The following is a 24,982-nucleotide window of genomic DNA, read 5'->3' as shown; positions in this document are numbered from 1 at the left end:
TTCCGCCCGTACTTCATCAGCCCCTTGTCTTAGGAAATTACACTGACTCCCCATAAAGAAACGTATCAAATTTAAAATATGCTGCCTGGTCCACAAAACTATCAATGGCCAAGGACCAAAATACCTGGAAAGAAAACTCTAGGATTACTGCCCGATTAGAACCCTCCGATCCTCAGACAAACCCCTTCTAACAGTCCGAAAAGTCTGCACGGTCAGAAATGGGGACAGATGTTTCTCTAAAATAGGCCCAGAAACAAGGAACTCTCTACCCCTATCAATTAGAATTGTTCCGAATCATAGCACATTCCGCAAGCAGCTGAAAACCTGGCTTTTTTAGACCTTGGTCAACCTCCTACCCAATTCTTTCACCGAATTTCTGCAAGCGCTATGAGACCTATGGGTGATTTACGCGCTATACAAATTCAATTTCAAATTCAAATTCCAATTCAGGTTCATATGGCCTACCTGTAGAATTTTACGTGGAATATATGTCAATACTGACTCCGCACCTTCACAAGATGTAACAGGTGTCAATAGACTCAGGTGCGCTGCCTAACACCATGCTCCCGGCAATAGTAGTCTCCCTGCTGAAGGCAGGCAGGACTAGTATGGGCATAGCAGGATACCGGCCACTATCGTTACTAAACACAGATTACAAGATCCTAAGTAAACTCCTGGCCAACAGACTGCAACAATTTATACCCCTTTTAATACATACGGATCAATGTGGATTCGTACCTGGTTGAAATACAGCTTTGAATATACGTAGGCTGTATCAACTGATGACAAGAGCATCGTCGTACATTAATACGCAAGGCTGTGAGGCACTGGACTTGAGGCAGGCATTTGATTCACTGCAATGGAACTATATGTTCCGTACTTTTCCGAAATATGGCCTTCCAGACTATTACACGAAATGGATTGAACTGTTATATGTTAATCCAACTGCGCGTGCCCGTATGGGGACCCACATTTTATCACAAAATGTTATTGTAGCTTGTGGTACGAGACAGGGCTGCCCCCTCTCACCCTTAATATTTATTCTAGTCCTGGTGCCGTTACTGGTTAAAATTAGCACATTTGCACCACAACATGGGATACATGCAGGTAACGAAATTCACATTGTCTCAGCTTACGCGGATGATATTATATTATATCTTGAAGACCTCAAAGGAGATAACACACCTCTCTCTGATGTATGTCAGAAGTTTCAGTGTTTGTCTGGGCTCTGTATCAAGGACAACAAATCCTATGCATATACCTTTACGGCACATGCATCACCTAACCCATTGCATTTTGGCCAATGGACATTTCAAATAGCAACAGACACCTTTAAATACTTAGGAATTCAAATTTATAGAGATTTGGAGAACATGGCCAATGGTAATTTATCTTGGGCGATCCACATATTACACTCACAAGTACGGTTCTGGACATCACTTCCTCTGTCAGTAGCAGGTAGGATAACGATCTCCAAAATGGTGATGCTCCCCAGACTACTTTATTATTATACTAACATACATATACGCTTACCAACACACATCTTCAAAACGATAGACACCTTATTGATAGAGTTAATCTGGGGTCCTGGTAGGCGCAGAATAGGACTGTCAAAACTCCAGCAAGATACTAAGAACGGAGGAATAGGGGTTCCAAACTTTAAGACATGCTGTTATGCTAGCCAGCTGCAGTGTTTGGCTTACTGGATAGTGGGCCGAAACCTGCAAGAAATAGGCATGTCTCAGAGAGAGTGGAGTAGAGGTAAGCTCCATACGCTCCCTCTACCAAATAGTAGGATCCCACTGAACACACCTCCGCTGCTGAAAGTGGCTCTAAAGCATTTGAGGAAAGCATTGCGATATCCTAAACAACAAACCCCGTACGCCCCCAATATACCACTGAAGGGTATTCCCTTACACCTGGAGGTGGTGTCACAAAGACGCATCTCGACCTGGTTGGAAGTAGGTGTAGATACAGTAGGAATGCTTTTCGGGGATGGTATTCTCCTAGATCATGCCACTTTTGAAAGAGAACAGGGAGTGCCCAGTTCACTATTCCTGACACATGCACACATATCGCAGTGTGTCTGACACTTGGGCACCAACCGGCACGGAACCCCAGACACATGAGTTGGTACACATGCATGGGGAATGGTGGTCATCTCACGAAATGGCTAGCGCATGGAATTAAATCACACACAGCAATACCAATACATAATCTTAGAGACAAATGGTGTACTGACTTGGGTAGGGAATTTACAGACACGGAATGAAAGGTCATACTCGAATACCCGAGTAAGGTGTCTCGTAATTCCAGTTATTTTATACCTTAGTCTAGTAGTGATAATAAATCAAGAGATCATAGCTTTTCACGTATGATTACAAATCATCTATATAGAAATAGACAAAACGGATACAAATAAAAACAATGAGAGGGTATATATAGAAAAATATTTGATTTTATCTTACTCAAAAAACTGGACTTTTTGTGAACATTATACATACAATGTAACAGAGAGGTGACATTAATGATTGAAAACCTTCACTGTAATATTTGTAAACACCTTTCTTTTTACTACAGATTACAACAAACTATGGAAGAAAAGATGTTGGTTGATGTTTTGGTCTCTACGTTGCCATACACGAGACTATCTTCAGGACAGTAATAATTGTTAATGTTGACCCCTTATTTTGCCAGTTGGAATGCGTTAACAACAAAAAATCTTGTCGGGCAGTATTATATCAGCTTCAATGAATGGAACAGGCACGGGAATGACACAGTCAAAGCGGAGTTTCGCAATCTCGTTCGTATTCGGAGGTTTTAGACCAGCCTTGTTGTTTCACGGCGGGCCAGCCTTACTTTGATAGAATCAGAAAGGTGCTGTCAAACTGCTGGCTTATTATTTGCCGTTATATAGCTTCAGTGACGGATGTCGAAGTGAATACGCGATGTAAAAAAAACATTTCGCTTGAGTGGAATATTCTGTTGGAGGAATACGCAACGATGGACACTGATACCCTTATGCAAGATGGCTTGTAACCCGTGATAATAGTCGCCCAAAATAAACAGACCATAGACATTATCACTGTAACAAAAAAGGCCACTTTATTTAGATCAGGTAACTCTCTGAACTAGAAATACTCTTTATTTCATTATGCATACACAATTTGGTAAAGCAGGCCAAAACCTTTCACTTCTTACTTAAAATGTTCAACTTTCTGACCAAAACCATCAATATATATTTTTTTACCTTTTTTCCAAAAACCTTGTTTTATTACCTTTCTTTCATCTTGTATCCAAAAGGATGGGTAAGCCCGCTCCAGACTTACCCACCCCCAAAATCGCCTCTCAGACCTGTCTCCCAGAGTACCCTGTCTAATAGTGGCATGAATTTTTTATTTATTTATTAATTTTTTGGGGTAGGAGTGTGGGATTTCAACACAAAAATGCTCCCGCGCATGAGGAGCTACGTCAGCAAGCAAGATGGCTGCTTAAGCTCCCGGCTCCGCCGACCTCCGTAACCCGCCACGATATCCTGTACATTATCCTGACTTTACGCCTAGTCTCTGTGTGCATGAACTGTTCCGCACTCCGATGGTGAAATCCGGAAACTTTTATCGGCTTGTTTGACGAAGTTCCATCGAGTTGAAGTTTGGGGCCTACTCCAGCGGTGAAGCCGGGGCCTGGAGTACTTTCACAGCCGGGCTGTAGTGCAACAACATCGGCCAGGAGATTCGGGCTGGGTCCGGTCGACCGGAGTGGAGGCTTTAATTCAGCCCGAAACTGGCAGCGATCATTTTCATTGCTCAGTATCGCCCGAGGGGTGAGTCAGCTTGCTGACGGCTGCGGGTGGGGGCCCCCGTCCCGCGGACCCGGTTTGCGCCCGCCGGGGTTCGGTGGTTCGGAGTCTCTGGCCTGCGGCCTTAACTGGGTTGACCGTGGCTGCGGACAAAGACTGGTCACCCTTCGCATTTGCACGTTCGTGGTCCTGTCTGTCCCCCGGGAGGATGCCAGATTCACCCGGGGAGGTGATTGTGGCTGATATCGGGCATGAGAATATGGATCAAACGGTGCATGAGCCATCGCTGAGGTCAATACTGGCAGAACTTTGGGCATTTCGCTCACATGTGGATACTTTGTTGAGCAAATTGGACACGCGCCTCTCTGAGATGCTCCTGGTGGAACTGGGCCCAGCCTTATTGTTGGAACAGGAATCTACAGCCATTCATACTGCGGCCATTTTGACTCCGTGCGAGAACCCCGTGAGGAAACAAGTATTGGAACCATCGGATGGTGCCCTGGGAGACGGTGTTCCCGAGGATGTCATGTTATTGCTGAACCTTCCACCACCACCGGCTTTGGAGATAACGTCCCGGAGACTTTTGTTTGTGACTTTCCGTCCATTTTGTGGTCATCTTCTCCTTTCCTGGTGACGCTACGACTCCTGTGCAAGACACATTGGGACTGTTCAACTAGGAGGGAGAGTTTGTCTGCGTCTACAGTTCCTGTGGACTCACTGCCTGCCGGTAGCCATGGGCTGCTTTCTGATGACTCTCTTCTTCTTTATTGCTTCTTTGTGTGCCTTTGGGTCTCGCTGGGAGGGGTTTGTGTTCTTGTTCGGAAGGGCCAAGGTTAAGATCGACTAGGTCGGGAAGGGTTGGTGTGGCTTTCATAAGTGTTGGACCTGCAACTGTTTGCTCTAAGAGGTGGGGCGGTGTCTCACGGTACCCTGTAATTTCTTCTATATTGTTGTCTTAAACTTGTCTTTTGGTGATAGGGGGTGGCTGTTTCGGGGGGGGGGGGTCTAAAGGGGCATGCCCTCCTCCGTTCTTTCTCCTATCTTTGGGGTTTTAGTTATTAGGGGAGACAGGCACGCTGCTAGTGGGGTTAGGCTGTAGCCATTTGCAGGGGTGCAGGGTGGGGGCTGGAGGGAGTTTTTTATTTTGCCTTTTTTATTTTCTATGGCCTTTCTTTCCTTCTCTCTCTTTCTTAAGGATCAGTATAGCTACGAATCATTCGGATTCTTATCGTGTGCTTGTATTTCGTGCTTATGCTCGTATGAGATCCTGATTCCTGGGCGGGCAGGTTCTGAGTACTGGCGCAACATGGAATGTATATTGTGTGTTCTTTTGTACCGATCTATATGCTCTGGCGCCAATTCTCCATTATAGTGGTTATTACATGCATATCCTGTTTCTTACCCTGTCCCCCGCCCTCTGTTTGATTGTATGGCACCTGATCCTCTTATAAAATATAAAATGAAACCTCTGTCTCATCCTGGAACCCAGCTGTGCATTCTAATACACGTTTTATCCTGAATCGCTGCCGGACCTCTGGGTTGTCGGCTGATGAGCTGTGACATACTGTGATATCGGAGATTTTAATTCGTCTAGCGGCCGGCCCCCGCGGTTGTAGGCCCATACTTGTATTTTTACTGAATGCTACAATAAAGGTTTTTCAAAAAAAAAATGCTCCCGCCTCCCTGCCGAGCCTCACACGCTATTATCTTGCACTTCAGCGTTCGGTTCAGAACGCTGATAGCGCGCGCCTGCTCCCAGCCCCCCTCCGCCAATCCCTACTCACGGCCTGTCCCATTCGGGCGAAAGACCCCAGGGGGAGACTGCTTGCACTACGCTCCCCCTGGGGCCCCCATTGAGACAAGTTGTCTAGTGCTAGCATAAACAGGACACATCAAGTCAGTGTACTGGAAGTATGCTGTAACACTTCTGTCATCACCAGTAATTGAGTACTTGGAAGCTACTGACCGCTATTGTGTTATATAAAACAATGAATGAGTTCATCAGGAGGGAGAGAGGGGAATGTTTAGTATTAGAAATGGTCTATATATCAGGACCAGTTTTGGAATATGTACTATGTTGTGTTGATTTTGTAATGGGCCTTAGCGCCACGCGCTTGCAATCGCGGCGCTGCCGCATTAATCAGACTCGGGACACAGTGCTTTCGTTCCGCGTGGTCCCGACTAACCTCGTCGGCCACGTCTCCTTTATTTATATCGCACGCGCATGACGTCACGCGTCAGCGCTGGCGTGCCCCGTTCGGCGCGGTTAGACTAGACCGCTACCCTGCACCCCAGGACACTACATTCCTTCTAACCTTTATTAAACAAAACCATATCAAAAACACAGTGGAAAAACAGTGGATCGGTTACCAGTCTCTTGTTCCTCATTCTCGGATCATCACACCAGGAAGTCCGCCAGTTGGGATGATGGTGCTGTATTCTTCCGCAAACCATATCTGGAGTGTTCTCCTCTGGACGGGGGCATCAGCGGTGTTACCCTTGTGGGTGTGCTACTCCCCCGGACAGTGCCGGAGAGTTTGGCAGGCTCTCCCCCGGGGTTGTCGGCAGTGGTTGACCTTCTTGGTCCATCAGGTCTTCCTCTTCCGGGGGGTACTGCGCCAACAGCTCCGGTCCATCATTGTCCCTGGGTTGACTGACTCGCTCTCGAGGGGTCAGACCCCTAAGAGGGGGCGTGCCTGGGTGCACCTTCTTGAAGAAAGAAATGTTGCACGGCCTGTGCTCGAATGGGAGTCGAAACTTGCTCCCCGGATATCGATCCTTGACGTAGACCTGGTATCTTTCCTGAATATCAGATTCTTTGGCTCCACGCCGATTACTGGCTTGGTCATTGGAGTGAGTCCGATTGGCCAGGGTCCTCTCCGCGTCAACTTGGGCTGGGGTCCAGGTTGGGTGATTCGGGATAGTGTCTCTGACTACTCGGCCCATGGTCGCTGGCCCTGGCGCTGCTTCGGTCATGAGGTGTGGGGTCAACCGGTACTCTAGCAAAAAACTGTAGATTGCCCTCTCCAGCGGTGATCCATCAGCGTGTGCAATGCGTAATCCCTTGTTCAGCGTGCGCATAAATCTCTCCACTTTCCCATTGGATTGGGGCCAGCGCGGGGTTACCTTACGGTGGTGGATCCCCCAGCTCTTGAGGTAGTCCGTGAATTCCTGCCTCTGGAAGGAGGGACCGTTCTCCGTCTTGACCACTTCGAAGATACCATGCGTGGCGATTGTCTTCTCAAACTTGGTGATGACCTCCATGGCTGTCTGGCTTCCGACAATCTCTACCTCTGGATACTTTGTGAAGTCGTCAATGATCACTAATGCGTAGCGTCCATCAGGAAGGTGTCCGAAATCTGCACTCATGCACTCCCACGGTCTCTGTGGGTTGTCTTCCGTAATGACTGGGTGAGGGGATCCGGTTGCCCCGCTGCCTGGCACCAGGTGCACGTTCTGACTGTCTGCTCTACCATCTTGTCCATTCCGGGCAACCACACATTGGCTCTTAATCGGCTCTTGGTCTTCACCATGCCTTGGTGTCCTCTGTGTGCCAACTCTACAGCCTGTTGGGCTAGGCTGGCGGGCATGACTAGTCTCGGTCCTCGTAGGAGGCATCCTTGGCTGTCGAGGGACTGCTCTTCTTTCACCCTCATGATGGACTCGAGTGTTGCTTGGGCTTGCTGTGTCCTGTTGCTCAGGGTGGCTTGAATGGGGCGCCAGTCATTTGATCGGACAGCATACTCTGCTAATTGTAGGCACTTGTCGCTCTGGGTGGCTTCCACGATCGTTTCTAGACTCATGGGTAGAGGCCGTGACCTTTCCATCACCATCCGAACGTATTCCTCGGTATCCTCCGCCTCTTCTCTCTCCGCATTTGCGGCCGCTCGGGGGTGCCTCGAAAGGTAATCTGCTGGATTCGTCGAGCCGGGTTTGTACTCTACACAGTAATCATACCCTTGCAGTTGAAGTATCCACTTCTCAATCCTCGGTGGCGGCTTGGACACTGAACCCTGAAACAGGGGTATGAGAGGCTTGTGTTCTGTAGATACCGTGAAGGAATGGCCATATACGTAGACATGGAAATGCCGGCAGGCCCAGTGAATGGCGATCGCTTCCCGCTCTATTTGCGAGTACCTCTGCTCCGTGACCGTTAGGGAGCGGCTGGCGCAGGCGATGGGTGCCCATTCTACATTGCTTTGAAGCTGAGTTAGCACTGCCCCTAGCCCATAGGGGCTTGCGTCCACGGCTACATTGGTGGACTTGGTGGGGTCAAAATAGGATAACGTCGTATCTGCTGACAGGGCTGCCTTTGTGGCTTTGAATACTTGTTCCTGCTCCTGGCCCCATTGCCACATGGTGGTGGACTTCGTCAGTTCCCTGAGGGGTTTTGTGAGGTTGGATAAGTCGGGGACGAAACGCCCGCAGAAGTTCACCATGCCCAGGAAGCTTCTCATTTCCGAGATGTTGGATGGGGCTGGGGCTTCTTGAACGTCCTTCACCTTGTCGGGTCCGGTGCTATTCCTTGGTCTGAGAAGGTGTAGCCCAAAAAACTGATTTTGTTCTGTAAAAACTGGCACTTCTCGCAGTGTAGGGTCAGACCGGATTCCTTGATTCTTCGAAGGACTCCCCTCAGTCTCTGGTGGTGTTCTTCTATTGATGATGCATAGATTAACAGGTCATCGCTCACATTTAGGACTCCTGGGAGTCCACGGAGGACTTCTCGAATGGTATTTTGAAATACCTCCGCAGCACTTGAGATTCCGAAATGTAGGCGCCGGTATTGTCTGAGGCCTACGTGCGTGGAGAAGGTGGTTATGTAGCGGGAGTCTGGGTGGAGTGGTAGTTGATGATAACCAGAGCGAAGGTCCATCTTCGAGAACCATCTTGTGCCATTCAACTCTCCTAGGATGTTGTCTATGGAGGGGGTTAGGTGTTGTTCCCTCTTTACCGCTGCATTTGGGAGGCGCATGTCCACACAGATGCGGACTTGCCCTGGCTGCTTCGGCTTGCGGGTTACCACGATCGGGGACACCCACGGGGTGGGCCCGCTGACCTTTTCAATGATACCTTGCTTTTCCAACGCCTCCAGCTCTTCTTCCACCTTTTTCCTCAGGTGGAATGCAATGCGCCTATCCCTCAGCGCCACGGGTTGGACTGATGGGTCGATATGGAGGAAGACTTCCTTCCCTTTCAGGCATCCGATGCCCTTGAAGACTTCACCAAATTCTTCCATGATAGTGTCTAGTTCCTATTCCAGCACGGCCATGGCAAACAATATTAGCCTCAATTCTTCTGCTGATTGCCCACTGATTAGCATGTCACTGCCCTCTTTTGTGACATATACGGTGGTGGGTACTTTCAAACCTTGGTGCTGCAGCTCCGTCCTGAAACACCCTATTAGGGGAATAGGTGTCTTCTGGCCGTACGCGAACACTCTGATTCTGGCTTCACGTAGGGGAGGCCGGGCGCTTAGCTGGTTGTACACATTGGCGGCCATCAGCTCAATGGATGCTCCTGTGTCGATGGTGCCTCTCACTTCTTGCTGGTGGATCTTGATGCGGCACTTCGGGAGACGTCGCTTCTTCCTTTGTGGCTGGTCGATCGCGAACACATAATGGACCGGGTAGTCACTCGTGTCGTCGTCCATATCTTCGCTGTCTCGTTCTTCCACCACAGCATGTGCTGCTTCCTTCTTGGCCTTCATCGATCTGCATACCGCTGCAAAGTGGTTCATCCACCCACATGCGCTGCACTACTTCCCTTTTGCCGGGCAGTCCTGCATGCGGTGGGGCTGGCCTTCGCAGTATCCACACTCTTTGCGCTTGTCCGGCTGTTTCTTGCCCGCATATTGGCGCGCTTTTGGTCTCACGACGTTCGCTTTCTCCGCCATGTTGACTTGCTCCGTTTTGATGGGCCGGTGGAGGGCTGCTTCCATGTGGGAGGCTCTGGCTTGCTACAGCTCTTTGGAGCGCCCCAGCTTGAGGATGTCTGCTAGCGGCTTGCCGTCTTCCTGGAGGATGGTGACCCTAAGTTTAGAAGAGTAACACCCTTGAATTATCTGTCCTCGAATTTATTCCGGTTCATCGCGGAATCCACACGTGCTGGCCAACTCCTTCAATCTCCTGTGGAATGTGTCCAGTGACTCCTCAGCTTCCTGCTTGGCTTGATGGAAGATGAACCTCTCATAGTCTTTGCTCGCCATAGATTCAAAGTGCGCGTTCAAAGCGTTGAGGAGGGTGTGGTACGTCTTTGGTGTGGCTTCTACTAACGTTTTGTAGATTCTGTGGATGTCTTTACCTCCGAGATGGAGGAGCAGAGCTCTGAGTCTTTCTCTGGCGGTGCCCGCCCCTTCAAAGTAGATCTGGAGGCGATCTGTCCAGTCTCTCCATCGTGGAGCTAGGGATGACGGGGCCCCGTCCACTATGAATGGTTCAATGGTGGGAATTGACGCCATTTTGATGCGTGCGTAAACCCTCTTCGCAGCACGTGCGCTGCCACCTCTTTGACGCACTAATCTTGGCCTGTCCGGGTGTCAAGAGGGCGATGTTGGGGTACTCCCCTATGGCCGGCCTTCTTTCCTTCTCTTCCTGACTGGTCGCCCGTCTGGCTACTCAGACCTGTGCTCTGCTGCAGGCTCACGTGGTTCCTGGGCGTGGGCCAGCTCACCCTCTTTCCCCACTGGACGTCAGTCTGGCCACTTTGACCTGTGCTCTGATACAGGCTCACATGGCACCAGGACATGGGTTCACTCCTAGGCATGGTGGGAGCTACTTTTCGCACCTTTCCTTCTGTTTTGCGTGAGCATAAGCCTCGGGGGACTCATTGCTGACACCAAGTGGCTGGAGACACCCCCTGGGCAGGCTCACTGGCAGCGTGAAATTCGCGGGCCCACTGTGGGAGGACACGCAGTAGGTGCATCAGGAGGAGAGGGAGAGGTTAAAAACACAGAGTGAATTCTTCAACCCTCGCCGCCAGTGTAATGGGCCTTAGCGGCACACGCTTGCAATCGCGGCGCTGCCGCATTAATCAGACTCCGGACACAGTGCTTTTGTTCCGCTTGGTCCCGACTAACCTCGTCGGCCACGCCTCCTTTATTTATATCGCACGCGCATGATGTCACGCGTCAGCGCTGGCGTGCCCCGGTCGGCGCGGGTAGACTAGACCGCTACCCTGCGCCCCAGGACACTACAGATTTCATGACTCCACATATATAGGTGGCCTTATTAAGGGGATGAAACACTGGTAAAATGTAGCGACTTTATGTGCAACAAACAAACAAAGATGCATACGACAACCTACAGTATATTATATGCTACGTCCTTATATGTAAGGAAGCAACATGCTATACCAGAACTGTGACATTGTGCAAAATACTAATATACTGCATATGACCAGAAGGTTAATAAAGTATGTTAAAAAAGTGCTTTATTTCGAAATCTGCAGAAACTGCTTTGCAGCTGTGAAATCATGATTTCCCTTTTCAAAGATCTGTCAGTAGCCTATAAACATTGACATTGCAACTTCAAACATATTTGTTGTAATCGTATCCATTTTGACGAGTATATTTAAAATGAAATACTATCATGCAATGTATCACTTTATTACATGTGCTCGACTACGAACCTTTATAGCAGGGTTTGCACCTGTCCTCTTCTGCCCAATTCCATTATTGACTTTGCCTAGGAGTTTTTGTCACTACCAACTTTCTTTTGCCCAATGCCCATAGACACCTCCGTTCGAAATTGGCAGTCGATCTCCTCAATCGACTACAGAGAGCCTACCCATACAAGGAGCGGCCGAAAACGCATGACAATTTGAGAAACCCACTGTCAGACATTTTCGACTTACATGATTTGCAGCAAAGTTGTAACTATTCATCTGTTGAACGTCAATTTGTCAAGAATTCACAGCAACAGACACGTATATATTTAAAAAATGTAACATCTTGAAAAGTCATAAAGAATGATACTGTTTGATAATGGTTTGAGGGGGCAAGGTTCGTTTTCCAGGGAGGTACTTGCTTGAAGTATACACGGAGCTACCATTCAAATATGGCCACCATGTTTGCACAGCCTATGAAGCTGATTTCACGGGACAATAGAACACAGCGAATGGTCCCGCCCTCAGAGGAGGGGGCAAAACGAACCAAAGCAGAACGTGAATTTTTGTTTTCAAAGTAGATCACTTACTCTTTTGCGGCTTTGAGGCAACTCCGTACAGTTCGTGGTTACCAGCGCAGGTTCGGTGGCGTCAGCGGAAATTGGCCCGGGGATGTGAGGCCGCAGAAGTTGAAAGAAATCGTCTCGAAAGCACAGGCGCGGGTCATGATTATACTGTTTGTTCACAAAACGGAGATGGTCGACTAGCCACCCGGCCGGGCTTTGCAGTAAGACTGACATGGCGAGTCTGGGGCAATTTTCAGCCCCGCCACTGGCAGTCAGTTGTTCCTCCTTTAACTTCACACTTATGAAGAAAACCGATGCGCGCCCCCTACCGAAAGCATCCTCCTACTTGCTCATCAGCCCTTTGCTATCGACAGAAATGTTTGTGGGAAATGGGTGGTATTGAGTAAAATATATTTTTTACGACCCGATTTGCTAAAACGCCTGATAATGAAGTTACTGATATTTGTTGCTAGATTTCGTAAAATTATCAGCGCAACGTTTTTATTAGTTCAAGTACCTTCACTTCTATTTTTGGACTGGAAAGTGAGTGCACCCTATTTCTATCATAGAAGCTACAGTTGCCATGATTCAGACTCTTTCTGAATGTACAATCTAGAGTCACAAAGAAGTTGCAGATGGTACAAAATGCGGCAGCACGCTTGCTGTCCAAAAAACCAAAATTCGCACCCATCTCAGATACTCTAAGGTCCTACCACTGGTTGTCCATTCAAAACAGGATAAAGTTTAAAGCGATGTGCATAATTTACAAAGTAATGCAGGATCAGGGGCCTCGCTTCCTTAAAGATCATCTAATACCCTACAGTCCGGCTAGAAAGCTACGATCCTCAGCACTTAACCAATTAGTGGTCCCACGTACCAGAACTGTGACTTGGGGTGACCGCCGTTTCCTAGTTGCGGCCCCCAAGATCTGGAACACCTTACCATATCACATTAAAACCAGTCCATCGCTCCTACAGTTTAGGAAAAAGCTGAAGACGTGGTTATTTAACCAATAAAAGTAGCACACCAGCCGCATCCTTACCTCTAGGGAATGACATTACTGCAGTCCAGCGCCGAGACACCCATGGGTAATTGTTCGCGCTTTATAAATGTCAGAAAATAAATAAATAAATAAATAAATACAGTGTTGTGAATGTAAAAATTGTGTAACAGACACAGCTGCCAAGTTTACAGCTTGCTTATGTGTGACATTTCCATATTTTAGTGAGGTTATGTGCGACATTCGTTTTAGGTGTGATACAGATGACACTTTATAGTGAGTTGGAACAAAGCAGTATGTAAATGTCAAGAGAGATAAGTATCAACAAGCATTGGTAATGCATCAGTTTTGCCTATGTAATGAATAAAGTGCTGTTTTCATCAATCATCATCCGGAAGAAGGAAAGAGCTTGCAGACAGATAACACAGGAGTTGAGAGACTGGCGCAGCTGTCAGAGCTGCAGACTGGAGAGCTGGAGATCTTAGTTAGAGTCTCAGTGGTGCCAGGAAACATCCTGTGATTCTGTGCAAATCACTTAATCTCTCTGGGTGATAAATTGTTATAGTAAAAGGCAAAACTTAATGAAAATATAGTTCCACCAAAGTCGATGTTAACTGTATTTCGGCAGCGGGAAACTGATAAAAGAAGTAGACGCAGAACAAGCATTGGTAAATGCAGAAAAATATGGTACAGGCAATAGAAATGGGGGAAAGTTATTTGGGACGCACAGCAACCAATTGGAAGCCAGGAAAAAGAGGAGGCAGGATGTAAGTCCCTTTTAAGTTTATATTAAAAAAAAAAGATTTCTCAAGCACAGCACAAGAGTTGTGCAGGCGAAACCTAAAGACTGCCCTTCTAAGTATTGTAACAGTCTAAAAATGTTCATAAGATACCTAGAGTGCTCACAAACTGTTCGCACACGGGCACTAACCTACCCCTTTTATAAAATGATACAGGGAACCTAGCAGTTTTGATATCTGGAAGTTCTCCGTAATTGTTTAACTCTTGACCCTGTATTGGAAAAATATTTTAGACCTAGATAGAGGGTGAGTGACAGTCATGGCGAACTATACAGAATAAACTCCACATTACCAAACCGTGATTGCCTACAGTATTGGACGCTGATATTTGCTGCTCGACTGTCAATGGGCTTTGCATTGTGGAGGTGGGAAGGCCTATGTCTAGTTTAAAGATAACAAAATCTTTCTATTACTTCCCTTTCACCTTCGTTCACTGATTTCCATTCTCTTGTTCTTGCCCCTCTAAACTCCTTTGACTTTTCTCCATTCTTCTCCCTGTCTTAATCTATACAGCAATCTGATTCTCTAGCTCTCCTTTCGTACTCCTCTGCAACCTTTCTTCTCCCTCACCCCAAATTTGTGTCTCTCACTCTCTCTTCTCCCTGTGGCATGAGACTGTGTGACGCAGTTTGATGCTGCTTAAGGCTGTATGAAGCTGACTTGTTAAGATCTTAGCAGTGTGCTCTTTGCCTCCCAGTGGCTAAGCGAACCTCGTGTCACTCTAAATCACTAATAATCCAATTTGGTAACTTTGAAATCACTCATTTGGAAAATCAGTTGTGGTCCAGGTGCTTTAGTTATATTTGTGCTTCATCTTCCATCATGCGTGTGGCCCATGGACACGTTTTCACTATCTCAACCTGCACGTTAAAAAAAAATCTAGGTTTCTGAAGTTCTTCTGCTTGCCAAGAGCTGATTTATTAAAAAAAAAACAAACGTAAGAACTTGCTTGAGGTTTAGCAGCCAACATTTGTTTTAATTTGAATGTGAAGGCAGGAAGTCATACAGGCATGCTTCTGCAGGCAGACAGCACTAGTGTTTACATAATGTTAAAGGGACTGTGATTAAGGGAATGTGGCTGTTCAGACATACATACACACTTATCAATCTCTAAACGATTAACCAAAACATACATAATGTATACATGTTCGCTGCTCAATAAATGATGCCAACCTTCTGCTGACCAAACATTGTGAATGGACTCACGCTGTGCACTAGCCCCTGATCACCACTATTCAGCTGCGCCAGGGCCCTTGGACTGTAGACACTTGAATGTGCCAGTCCTTAGTAGTGCAGGCAACCTCCTGGTCAGGAATGCTAAAGCTAACTGTGGATAAGCCTCTGGGGGAAGGCCAGGTGAAAATGCTTTACTTCTAGCATGCACTGCAAAATAAAATACGATTTACTTGCCTGGGGCAACCTCCATCTGTCGGTGTCTCAGCCTCGTGCATGAAAGTCACTTTAGGGACAGCGGGTGCAGCAGGGAAAAAAAGCTGCAGTACACAGTCTGGGTGTTTCTGCCTCTCCAGTCTCACAGGGAAATGACTGCTGTGTGATTACAGTGGTGCAGGTGCCTTGCGAGAAAACAGGCAAAGCCCGACTTCCTGCCCCACTTCCATATGGGACACTCAGACTAGTCAGTGCTGGGTCTGCAATTATTACTGTTTGGGTCCACCACGCACCAGCGGCAGAAGGCACATGATGGTGGTTGCCGGGCTTGGCTTATGAGGTGAAGTGAATAATAATCTGTGCAGTGCCAAGAGTTCATTTTATGTGTATTGGTCTGAACACACATAGCGAAATCACTGGCAGTGATAAATGCAGCATGGTTGAGCATTCCTCCGCATAGTCGCAGAGGGAAATTCTAATGCGTGACTAATGCAATTTAGTGCACTAATGCCGCTATCTGCACTAAAATGTGTTAGTCTAACCCTTGATGCGTGGTACTTGGCATAGCTGCAGATAAAGCACATCTCATTAGTATGGCCTCATAGGTCAGCCTAGCGCAACATCTTTGTTGCATGCCTTAGAAGTCTTTGAAGATGTAGCTCAACGTGTCCACAACTGTCAGGTTTTCAGACTGCTTACGTGTGTCATTTCCATTGTTTAAGTGTACTTATGAGTGACATTCAACGACCAAATGTATGACACCTAGGAGTGACACTTTCTCGCATGTACAGCCAAGCAATGAAGTATACGGAAAAAGACAAATGACACTCTTTTATACAATAAGAACCTCTCAAACGATCTTAAAACTGCTGCAAAGCACCTGAAACTGCAAGCCACTAACGTACTCAACCCCCCCAAATCAGGACAGACACTGGCTATGCTTTTTTCCTCTTTCGTGCTCCTGCATTACTCCTTTCTCACCAACCCATCACACATATCATCAAAGTTAGGTGTGCCCTGCAACTCCTCAAACTCCCAGAAGTGTAGTGAGGAAGCAGCTCACTATGTCCCTAAGTAAAGAATGTTCCTGGACATGAATCACTAGTCCTGTTTTTTTTTCACCGCATGTTTTTTTTGTATGCTAAGATTGGTATAATGCCTATAGAATATGATAAGAAAAACCTATAAGTCTAAGCATGCAAAGTGTTCAGGTTTAAAAGTGAATCCCAGGAAGTGTCACATATTACTTGAAGCAATTGGTCATCTGGGAGTGATGGATCACCCGCAGTAAAATCCTGGGTGCCACCTGACAGAGCCCAGCTACCCTCTGCTACTAACCATCTGATGATGACTCAGGCCTCTTCCCAATCTCTGGCCTCTTGGCAAACACACTGAGCTAGAAGCAAATGCTGCAGGAAAGCTCTACTCTCTACTACTATCACGGCCACCCCACCAGCATAAAAACTATCTCACACCCTCCTGAACTACTGGCCAACACTTACCACCCCTGGACAACCTTTCAAATGCTGCAGCTACGGCCATCTCTATCAGTCTGCACTTATCACTGTCCGTTTACTGCCAGAAACTGCTGCATTGTCTTGCTGGGTAGGCTCAGACTCCCTCAGAAATGTCTACTGCCTCAAGTCTGCTTTTCTTCAATCTCTCGCCAACTGACTCATGGAATCTGTCCTCGCAGAGCTCAGGTATCATGTCAGTCGACAGTGCTGCTGGCAGTGAGTGCCTCAGGCTGGGCTGGTCAGGCACTTTAAAATACCTTTTTTTAAATATCATTGAAATGCTGAAATTCTTCATATAAAGGAACTGGTGAGTCTTTTGTTATCAGGAAAGGCGGCCTGGTGGTGCACTGCTCAGCGAACATCCACTTTAAAATAACTGTATAGTCCGGGCACCCCAACAAACACACTGAGCCAGAGCAGGTGAGAGGTTGTTGCTTTCTCATGGTAGACCCCCAAGGCAGAGGGCCCCGGGAGGTAACTCGGAATGTCTAGCCAGGTGGTTGGGGGTTGTGGAGGCGTGTGGCCTGGCCGTTAGGTCTGGACAGTTGCTGTAGACTGAACTTGATCTGCTGCCAGGCCAAGAAAAACAACATCCTGTGGCAAGTACCACCTTCCTCCAGTGAGCACTGTGAGAGAGAATGGTATCATGAGTTGCAGGAAAGGGGCCATGATTTGGCAGCAGATGTGGCATGGTAAAAACAAAGCTGCCACCACCTAACAATTATTAACTCCTCCTTGAGGTCACCAGGAAACTCGCCATGAAGAGCCAGATCAATGCAGTTTTCTCCGCCTGCTCTCTCACGCTACGCATACTCTGAAAGAGCTTCAGATGTCTCCCAGTCTCCACCAGACGCACCATCACTTAAACCCTCATCACCAGCTGGTTGGAATACAGCAACCCACTCTACGCAGGAGTTACCACACCCCTCCTGAAGAGACTGTCGACCATTCAGAACGCAGTGGCCAGACTCATCCTCGACCTCCCCAGATGGACACACATCACCTCTTACTTGAAGAAGCTCCACTGGCTCCCTGTCCACAAGAGGTGACAATTCAAGATTCTGACTCATGCCTACAAAGCCCTCCACAACCAAGGACCAGCATACATCAACCACCACCTGAGCTTCCATCACCCAGACCCTTGCGATCCGGTTCTCTCCCTCGCCTACACCCTGGCATCCGCTGAAGCAACAATGGAGGACTCGTATTTTCCTACCTCGCTGCGAAGTCCTAGAACAGCCTCCCCCTCCATCTCTGTACATTTACCTCTCTTCAGGAGTTGAAATGAGGACTCAAGACCTGGCTATTCAGCTGAGGCCGCTTGAGCGGCTTGGATCTCAGCGCCTGGATACCCTTGAGGGTGATTAGCTGCTCTTCACATATCCCACTTGATTGATCTGGCGGCTGTGTATTGATTCTCACTTCCCTAGTGTTGACGATTGAGACCACGTGGTCTCTGAAATCCAGCAACCTAGAAAGCTGGCTTGCAGCCCACATGGAGTGGTAACACAGAGAGCTGTAAATTATTGATTTAAGACACACACGAATAGTGATGTCAGAGGCATCAGGCAGAACAAGCCAATGTAGCGCGGTGCAGGCTGATTGGTTTTATTATGCTACTGAGCTCTGGTGTTAGTGTGCCCTATCGGGAGTAATCGCCTGATGCGCTATAATGCATGACAAATGCATGTTAGTGCAGTGATGCGCATACCAGCACTAACATGGAGTAGCCTAACCCAGATGCGTGGCATTTGGCAGAGCTGTGTTTCCTTTTCATGGGGTAAGCTCTTTTAAAACAGAGTAGGTTACTGGAAACCAAATGACACGTGTCGGAACCCCTTTCAGAGGGCCAAGCAGGAGCAGCTGGGTCCAACTGTGGAGGCTGATGCCTTTTACTCCTGTTGTCCTGGAGCCCAACCTACTAGGGATCCCAAGCAACTGGACCAAGTACCCCTTCAGCACTTTACTCTCAGTGGTAACGTGTTGCAACCAGTCCAAGGCTTCTCAGTGGGGGAGAGGCTGCAGGGGGCGGGGTTCAATTCCATTCTGCATCAGTAATAAAATTATTGTCCAGTCAAATTCTGTTTCTTATAAGTAGTATTTATTTACAACCACAATGTGAAATACAGACCCCTGAGTCCAACTTCCCTATTACTAGCAGTAGCGATTATTCCTCATTGACTACAGGCGAAATTCAGGTTAGACCCCAGTAGCAGTCCAAGTCTCAGGAATCCCACTCCCACTAGAAAGTCAAAAATGTTCAAGCACCAAAGTGCTATTGGCAGACAAGTTCCCCTGGGGCCTTCCGGCCCTTTGCTGAAACTTACCCATACCCGCAGAAATTGTCCAACCTGAGTCTCCGAGAGCGTCTTTCTCACAGGTGCAGCGTCCGTCTGAAGTGAGTTTTCCACATGGATCTGCAGGGGCTGGCCTTGAAAAATCTGACAAATTTTACCAAACCTGCTGGTCAAATAACTTGAATAATTTACTCGACCTAACTGATGCGCTTGATCGATAAAGGCATCTCAAATGATGTGATCCTGGGCATTTTTTTTTTATTACAGCAAGTTGCCTTTTTCTTCATTATAACAGATGAGTGCACCTTCTAATGTGTGACTTCAGCATGCCTGTTGTACATTAAACCTTTATTTCATAGACTATACTTTAGCTCCTTCTATATTCAAAATATAGCCCACATATAGGGAAGCTCATGACCACTGCATTGCCTCTTAGTTCACTAATAGCATTGTCATTAGGACAGGGACAGGAATGTTTCTCAGTTCATATTTCAAAACTCTCCCTTTGAATAAATATAGTACTAAAGCATGATGTGGTAGCACACTTCATTTACAGACATACATTTTCCATTGAGATGGCCAAAGAATTTCCCGCTCATGCAGTTTTACTGATAAAACCAATGTTAATGTGTGGAGATCAGATTTCAGAAAATATTTATAATTTGCACATCACCAAGTAAAGTATTCTGATTGGTTTTGAGCATATTAAAGCTTAGTTTCCATTTCACTTCAGAATTTCAAAAAAGTGCTTTCCTAACTACTGAAATGTATTTTGAAATATGTGTACAGTTCATTTAAAAGCTATAACCTCAATCTTTGCAATTAGAGTAAGAAAAGTAAACACTAATCTCCAGGTTAAAATAAACAGCAGTTTGTTAGAAGGCAGAAGCTGACATTTGATGCTTGTCGTTGCACTCCCAGCAAATGTGACAAGATAAAAATATGGTTTAAAGACATGTTTATTGCTCCTTTACTTGAACAGAACACCTCTTCTTTGTCAGCTTGAATTCATCTCCAGACTGGTCCTGTAGACCATAAAAATAGTTTGCCCTGATAAAATCAGACTCACCATAGTAAGCGGGCGAGTAGGTTTTCGAAGCATGTGAGGCCCCAGTTGGTTGTCCTTGGCGCACCTCCTCCGTTGTGGTGGTAATTTCCCCTTGGTCTTCCCCACGGGTGGGGGGGGGGGTTTTGGCAGCATCTGGTTTCGATCCTCAATTGCTGTTTGTGCCTGCACGGTTCACCACGGCGGCCTCTTTGTGACTATAGCTTCAACCAGGTTATGATCCTTGTCTTTTTTCCGGTGAACCCCTCTGGCATTCAGGGCCCACCACATTTGCTTCTCATGCAGGAAGCTGCCCTATCGGCACAGCAACAGGTTCCTCTATACCGCAGCCCCCTCTGGCATACGGGGTTGGCGGCTTACACCTCACACTCGGGCGACGGCCCGATTAGCACAACAAACTTGAAGGTGGTTCCCTCTGGTACATAGGGTCGCCGACTTAATCACTGCACATGGGTGACACCCCGATCGGCATGGCAAACATCCCAGCTGGTCAATGACCAGCCTGCATTCGGACAATGAACTGATTGGTGCAGCAGTAGCTGTCTCCTCACACCTTGCTGCAGGGATCCACTCGTCAGGATACCCTAGTAGACCTTGCACCCTCCGGTGTACCCCTCTTCCTCATAGGGCACACTGGTCTTGGCAAGCAGGCAGGCACAGGTGTGCCAAGCTCCAGGGGCATGGGGTCTTGGATCTCCCTCGGTAATGTTCCTTCACCCAGTTGGGAGGCCATAGCTTCCAGCCCTGGTCACAGGCAGAAGTCTTGCAGAGCTTCCTATCCTCACACAGCCCGTCGGGCTGCTTCATATTTGACAATTTTAGTGGCCTCAAGCTCCCCTTCTTGTAGTCCATTTCCTGATAACTATGAGAGGATTTCTCTAACAGGTGCCCTAGCATCCCGTTTGGGTAATTTGATTGTACTTACAGGCTGAACCATATGGGTATTTTAAGATAAGAAGAGTTCTTATCCCTGCCTACATGATTGCGGTATAGCCCCAGGGATTGTGCAAGAGCCCATTAAGATGCGTAGGCTTGTTTAACTTCATCAGGGACAGGCCCAGAAAATGATGGTATGATTAAATCCTCGCCCTTCGTGGATGTTCACACAAACTCTGGGGGTCAATTGCCCTCTGCTTAGAGAATGTCATATGAAAATGTTACCTTTTCCCAGAATATTACTCCTATGTCAGTGCAATATTACTAATGCAGGGATGGCCAAAACTGACAAAATAAATGGGTGGGTTTTGGACATCTCAGATCAAATTGAGGTGACAGACTCCGAACAGGAGATCGAACCCCCACCAAAAAGAGCGAAACATCCCGTAATCAATCAAGGCAATAATGACGCGACTAAAGACAGGAGTACAAATCTGGCTAAAAATTGTAAAACCCCAGGGAGAAAAAAGAAGGCCGCCAATAAGTTGGTTAAGTCAAACCAGAATAAGAAACAGGCGGGAGCCGGGACTGGCAACCACGGACATCATGTGGAGGAACTCAGGAAAGATCTGGTTATCATTACAAAATCTATAGACAAATTGTATTCTTTTATAAAAGGCACTATGGGAAATCTACTTCAAAAAGTGGAGTCCGTTGAGACCCAATTAAAAAATGTCTATCAGGTGAGGCACAATGCCCATAATAGCGATTTACCGGTACAGGGCATGTCTATGCAGTCATTGATACCGGTAATTTCCTGTATGAATGACCCTACAAAGCATGATGCCCAGAAAAAGCCAGCTAACTCTATTAACAGTAAGGTTATGGCAAATCAGGATAACCAGAGTCAAAATCATGACCCGCGAAACTCTGAGAGAGTAGACGTGAATCATAAACTAGAGAGGCCCACACCCAAGACCTATAGAAACGATGGGACCCATCTAGATTTACCCCCCGCTGCTTCTCCTTATGTCAATGTAATAGCAAATGTCCCACCATTACCAGAAGCAGCTCACGAATCATGGGAAACCCTGCTTAATAAATCACTTTCATGGTTGGGGGATAAAACTGGGATGGGAGAAGCACTATTCATAAATTTTAAAATGGCCCGCCGTGTAAGCTGGGTAGGCAACAGAGGGAAAATGGCAGCTGGGGATTGTGTTGTTTTAACGTTCAGTGATCCTAGTTGTAGGAAGGTGGATACCTGACTATGGTTACCCCAGATTTTTGCCTAGTGTTTATCTGGTTTTCGACTTAGTTGGCCTGGGATCCTGCAAATCAGGGCCCCAGGCTATCTGCTCTCTCTTTAAAATGGACTCCATGTACTCTAGGTACATCTCCAATTGGATACTGGGTCACCTTATGAGCCCCTGTACAGTGTACTATAGGTACCCAGGGCATAGGTGCATCCAAGGCCTACCAGGGGCTGCAGCATGAATTATTCCACCCCTGGCTGGCCACCCAAATTGACACAACTGGCTGATCACTCAGCTGGGGCAAGGTGGTGTAATGACCCTTTGCTTTAGATATAGTATACCTATAAGTCACTCCTATGGCAGGCCTTAACAATCCTGGAGGCAGAGTGCTTGGTTTTATGTGAGATGGTGCTCTAGCATGAGCTGAGCCTGTCTGCAGCTTTCGGAACCATGTCCTTATAGCTGTTCTAGGATATTGCCATACCATATACTCTTAAGTGCATTATGAACCTCGCGGTTAAATGCTAACTCTGGTTTGGCTTTATCAAAACATGTCAAGTAAGGTGTCATATGATTTGGAATACTACCCCCTCGCCAGTTCTGGTGACGGGGGTAGCCTTCCACCCTTCTAGAGGGAGAAGACATGTTGTTCCTACTATTCCCGGTTAAAGTTAACCAGAGCCTCAGCATCACAAAATGGATGCTGCTGCCGTAGACACAAGTCTGACCTCCTGCTGCTGGGAGTCCTTCCAGCGAGGGAGGCTTGGACAATAGGTTTCCTTCCCTGGGAGGTGCTAGCACCACCCCAGACAGGCTTTTGTGTATTGGGGTAGGGAGGGCTGAAAGAAATGAGACACTGCCTGGGGCACACAAGGTGTCCCATGCATAGTCCAGTTCAAACCGGTGCTGGGGCCCACCAGCCCCAGCTCTGGCGCGAAACTGGACAAAGGGAAAGGGGTGTAACCACCCCCTTCCCTGGTCCTTCCCATAGGAGGGACCTAGCAGGTAATCCAGCCCCTAGATTTTGTATATAGGTAGGAGCTGAGTCCCAAGACTTTAGATTAATCCTGACTGAAACTCTAAAACGAAACTCTGGACCTTCGACGATCTACTTTGCAAGAAGACGATTGAAGAATCTCCCTTGTGGTCAAGGAGTGACCACCCTGCACAAGCAGGCACCATCCAGCGATCAACGGCTTGCTTTGTTGATGCTCCTGCCGGAGCCCGAGCACAGAGCCTGACAAGAACCAGACTTCCAGACATCCAACAGCCCGATCCACAGTCCCAGCAAAGCTGAGACCTGTGGAGGCGACGAGAGACGTGGGACCGGCCATCTTGAAAAGTCTGCGACTTGCTAATTGTGCAGCACCCGAGGCACCCTCGAAGCTGTGCATTGGGGATTGAGAAGCCCCAGCCCCGAGCATCATCTGCACCGAAGATCAGCCCTGCACACTCCACGAGTTCTGCGTGGGGCCCTTCTGCATTTTCCTGCTCGACGCGTCTGCCCGGTCACTTGCCCGCTGGCTAGTGGCCATCTTGGTGACAAAAATTTGAATTTACACCGCTGGTCTGGTTGCTCCAGACTGGCCCTTACTTCCCTCAAAAGAAGCAGCCCCTCAGACCTTGCTGGTCTGAGTAAGAAGCCAACTTTGTTTCCTGCGTGGGGTGCCTTTGCCAAGGCTTGTTGACTCCAATCCAGAAGCCGACACCGCTGACAGCGAGAGCCTTCATGGGACAGTCCGTGCCTGACTCCTGGTTGTCGTCGACGCCTCCTGGTCCACGTGGCTGCAGAGACAAGCTTCACGACAGCACCTGATTGCTTCACAACATCGCCTGGTTCCTTCCTGGTTCCTTCCTGGTCACTGGCTAGTGACCCAGACTCTGTCCCTTCTGCTTTTAGGTCCTCTTCATCTTCGATCCACCCGGACACTTCTCTCCTGGTCGCCTGCAGCATCTTTCTTCCAGGCTCCATAGGATTCGACGACAAAACCCGACACACTTTGACACCTATGCACCGACTTCCTGTGGGTGAGGTAGCGCGAGTACTTCGGTGCTCCTGTGGGTATCAACTATCCAACTGTCTAGGTTTCAAGTAACTTTCACCGAGTCCAGTCAGAAGTGCCCTAAAAGAACTAGTTTGTAACTTTTACGTTCCCATTCATTCTCTATGGTAACATGCATGTGTGATTAGACACTGCACACGCCTCCCGTGGGTCTCCTGCTTCCTAACTCTTGGTAGCTCAGCGTAGCCCCAGCGATTCCCTAGGCCTATTCACTTTCCATGTAGTGGTCCTTATACCACTATTTTAGTATATGGTTTAGCGTGCCCCTGGGGCCCTACTGTATTTTGTACAACTTATTGTATTTTAATTGAATATCTTGTATTGTGCTTGTGCCTCTGACCTCATAAAAAGTTCAGAGGGTTTGTCTAGTAATAAATAACATATATATTTTATATATATCCTGTGTGGTGTCCTTTCATTTGGTATTAAACGGGTTACATATGGTAAAACAGCTGGCTTCACATGCCCTCTTGAGTTTAGCCTAAGACTGCTTTGTCCATGCTACCACTAGGATAGCTGGTCTATAAGGTTGACTTTACAACCATCACCATAAGGGTTGTTTGGACTGGTGCAAGGTGCTCACTAGAATAGTGAACATCATATACCAGGCCAACTTCTCACACTAGACTCATTCATATATTACTGACCAGGATAGGCAAAACACAATTAAATGAAAAAGGTATGAGTGTACTCCCTTTAGGTTTTTTCTATAAACCTTTAAATTTGGAAGGACAGCTTATACCCATGGGAC

At 47.5% G+C, this 24,982-nt stretch overlaps 1 protein-coding gene across 1 annotated transcript in view; it reads right to left on the bottom strand.

Moving 5' to 3' along the window:
* Positions 1–12,256, bottom strand: part of METTL4 (methyltransferase 4, N6-adenosine) — a 245,271-nt gene extending 233,015 nt beyond the window's left edge. The window contains exon 1 of the mRNA XM_086965603.1: positions 11,992–12,256. Coding sequence (XP_086821729.1) covers positions 11,992–12,201 — 210 coding nt within the window. The 5' untranslated portion in view covers positions 12,202–12,256. The remainder of the gene's footprint in view (positions 1–11,991) is intronic.
* Positions 12,257–24,982: the final 12,726 nt, after the last annotated feature.

Source organism: Lissotriton vulgaris, chromosome 4_1, assembly GCF_964263255.1.
Source record: "Lissotriton vulgaris chromosome 4_1, aLisVul1.2, whole genome shotgun sequence".
Classification (NCBI taxonomy): Eukaryota; Metazoa; Chordata; class Amphibia; order Caudata; family Salamandridae; genus Lissotriton; species Lissotriton vulgaris.
The sequence above is the reverse complement of the archived record's forward strand: the minus strand, read 5'-3'. Positions and strand labels throughout refer to the sequence as shown.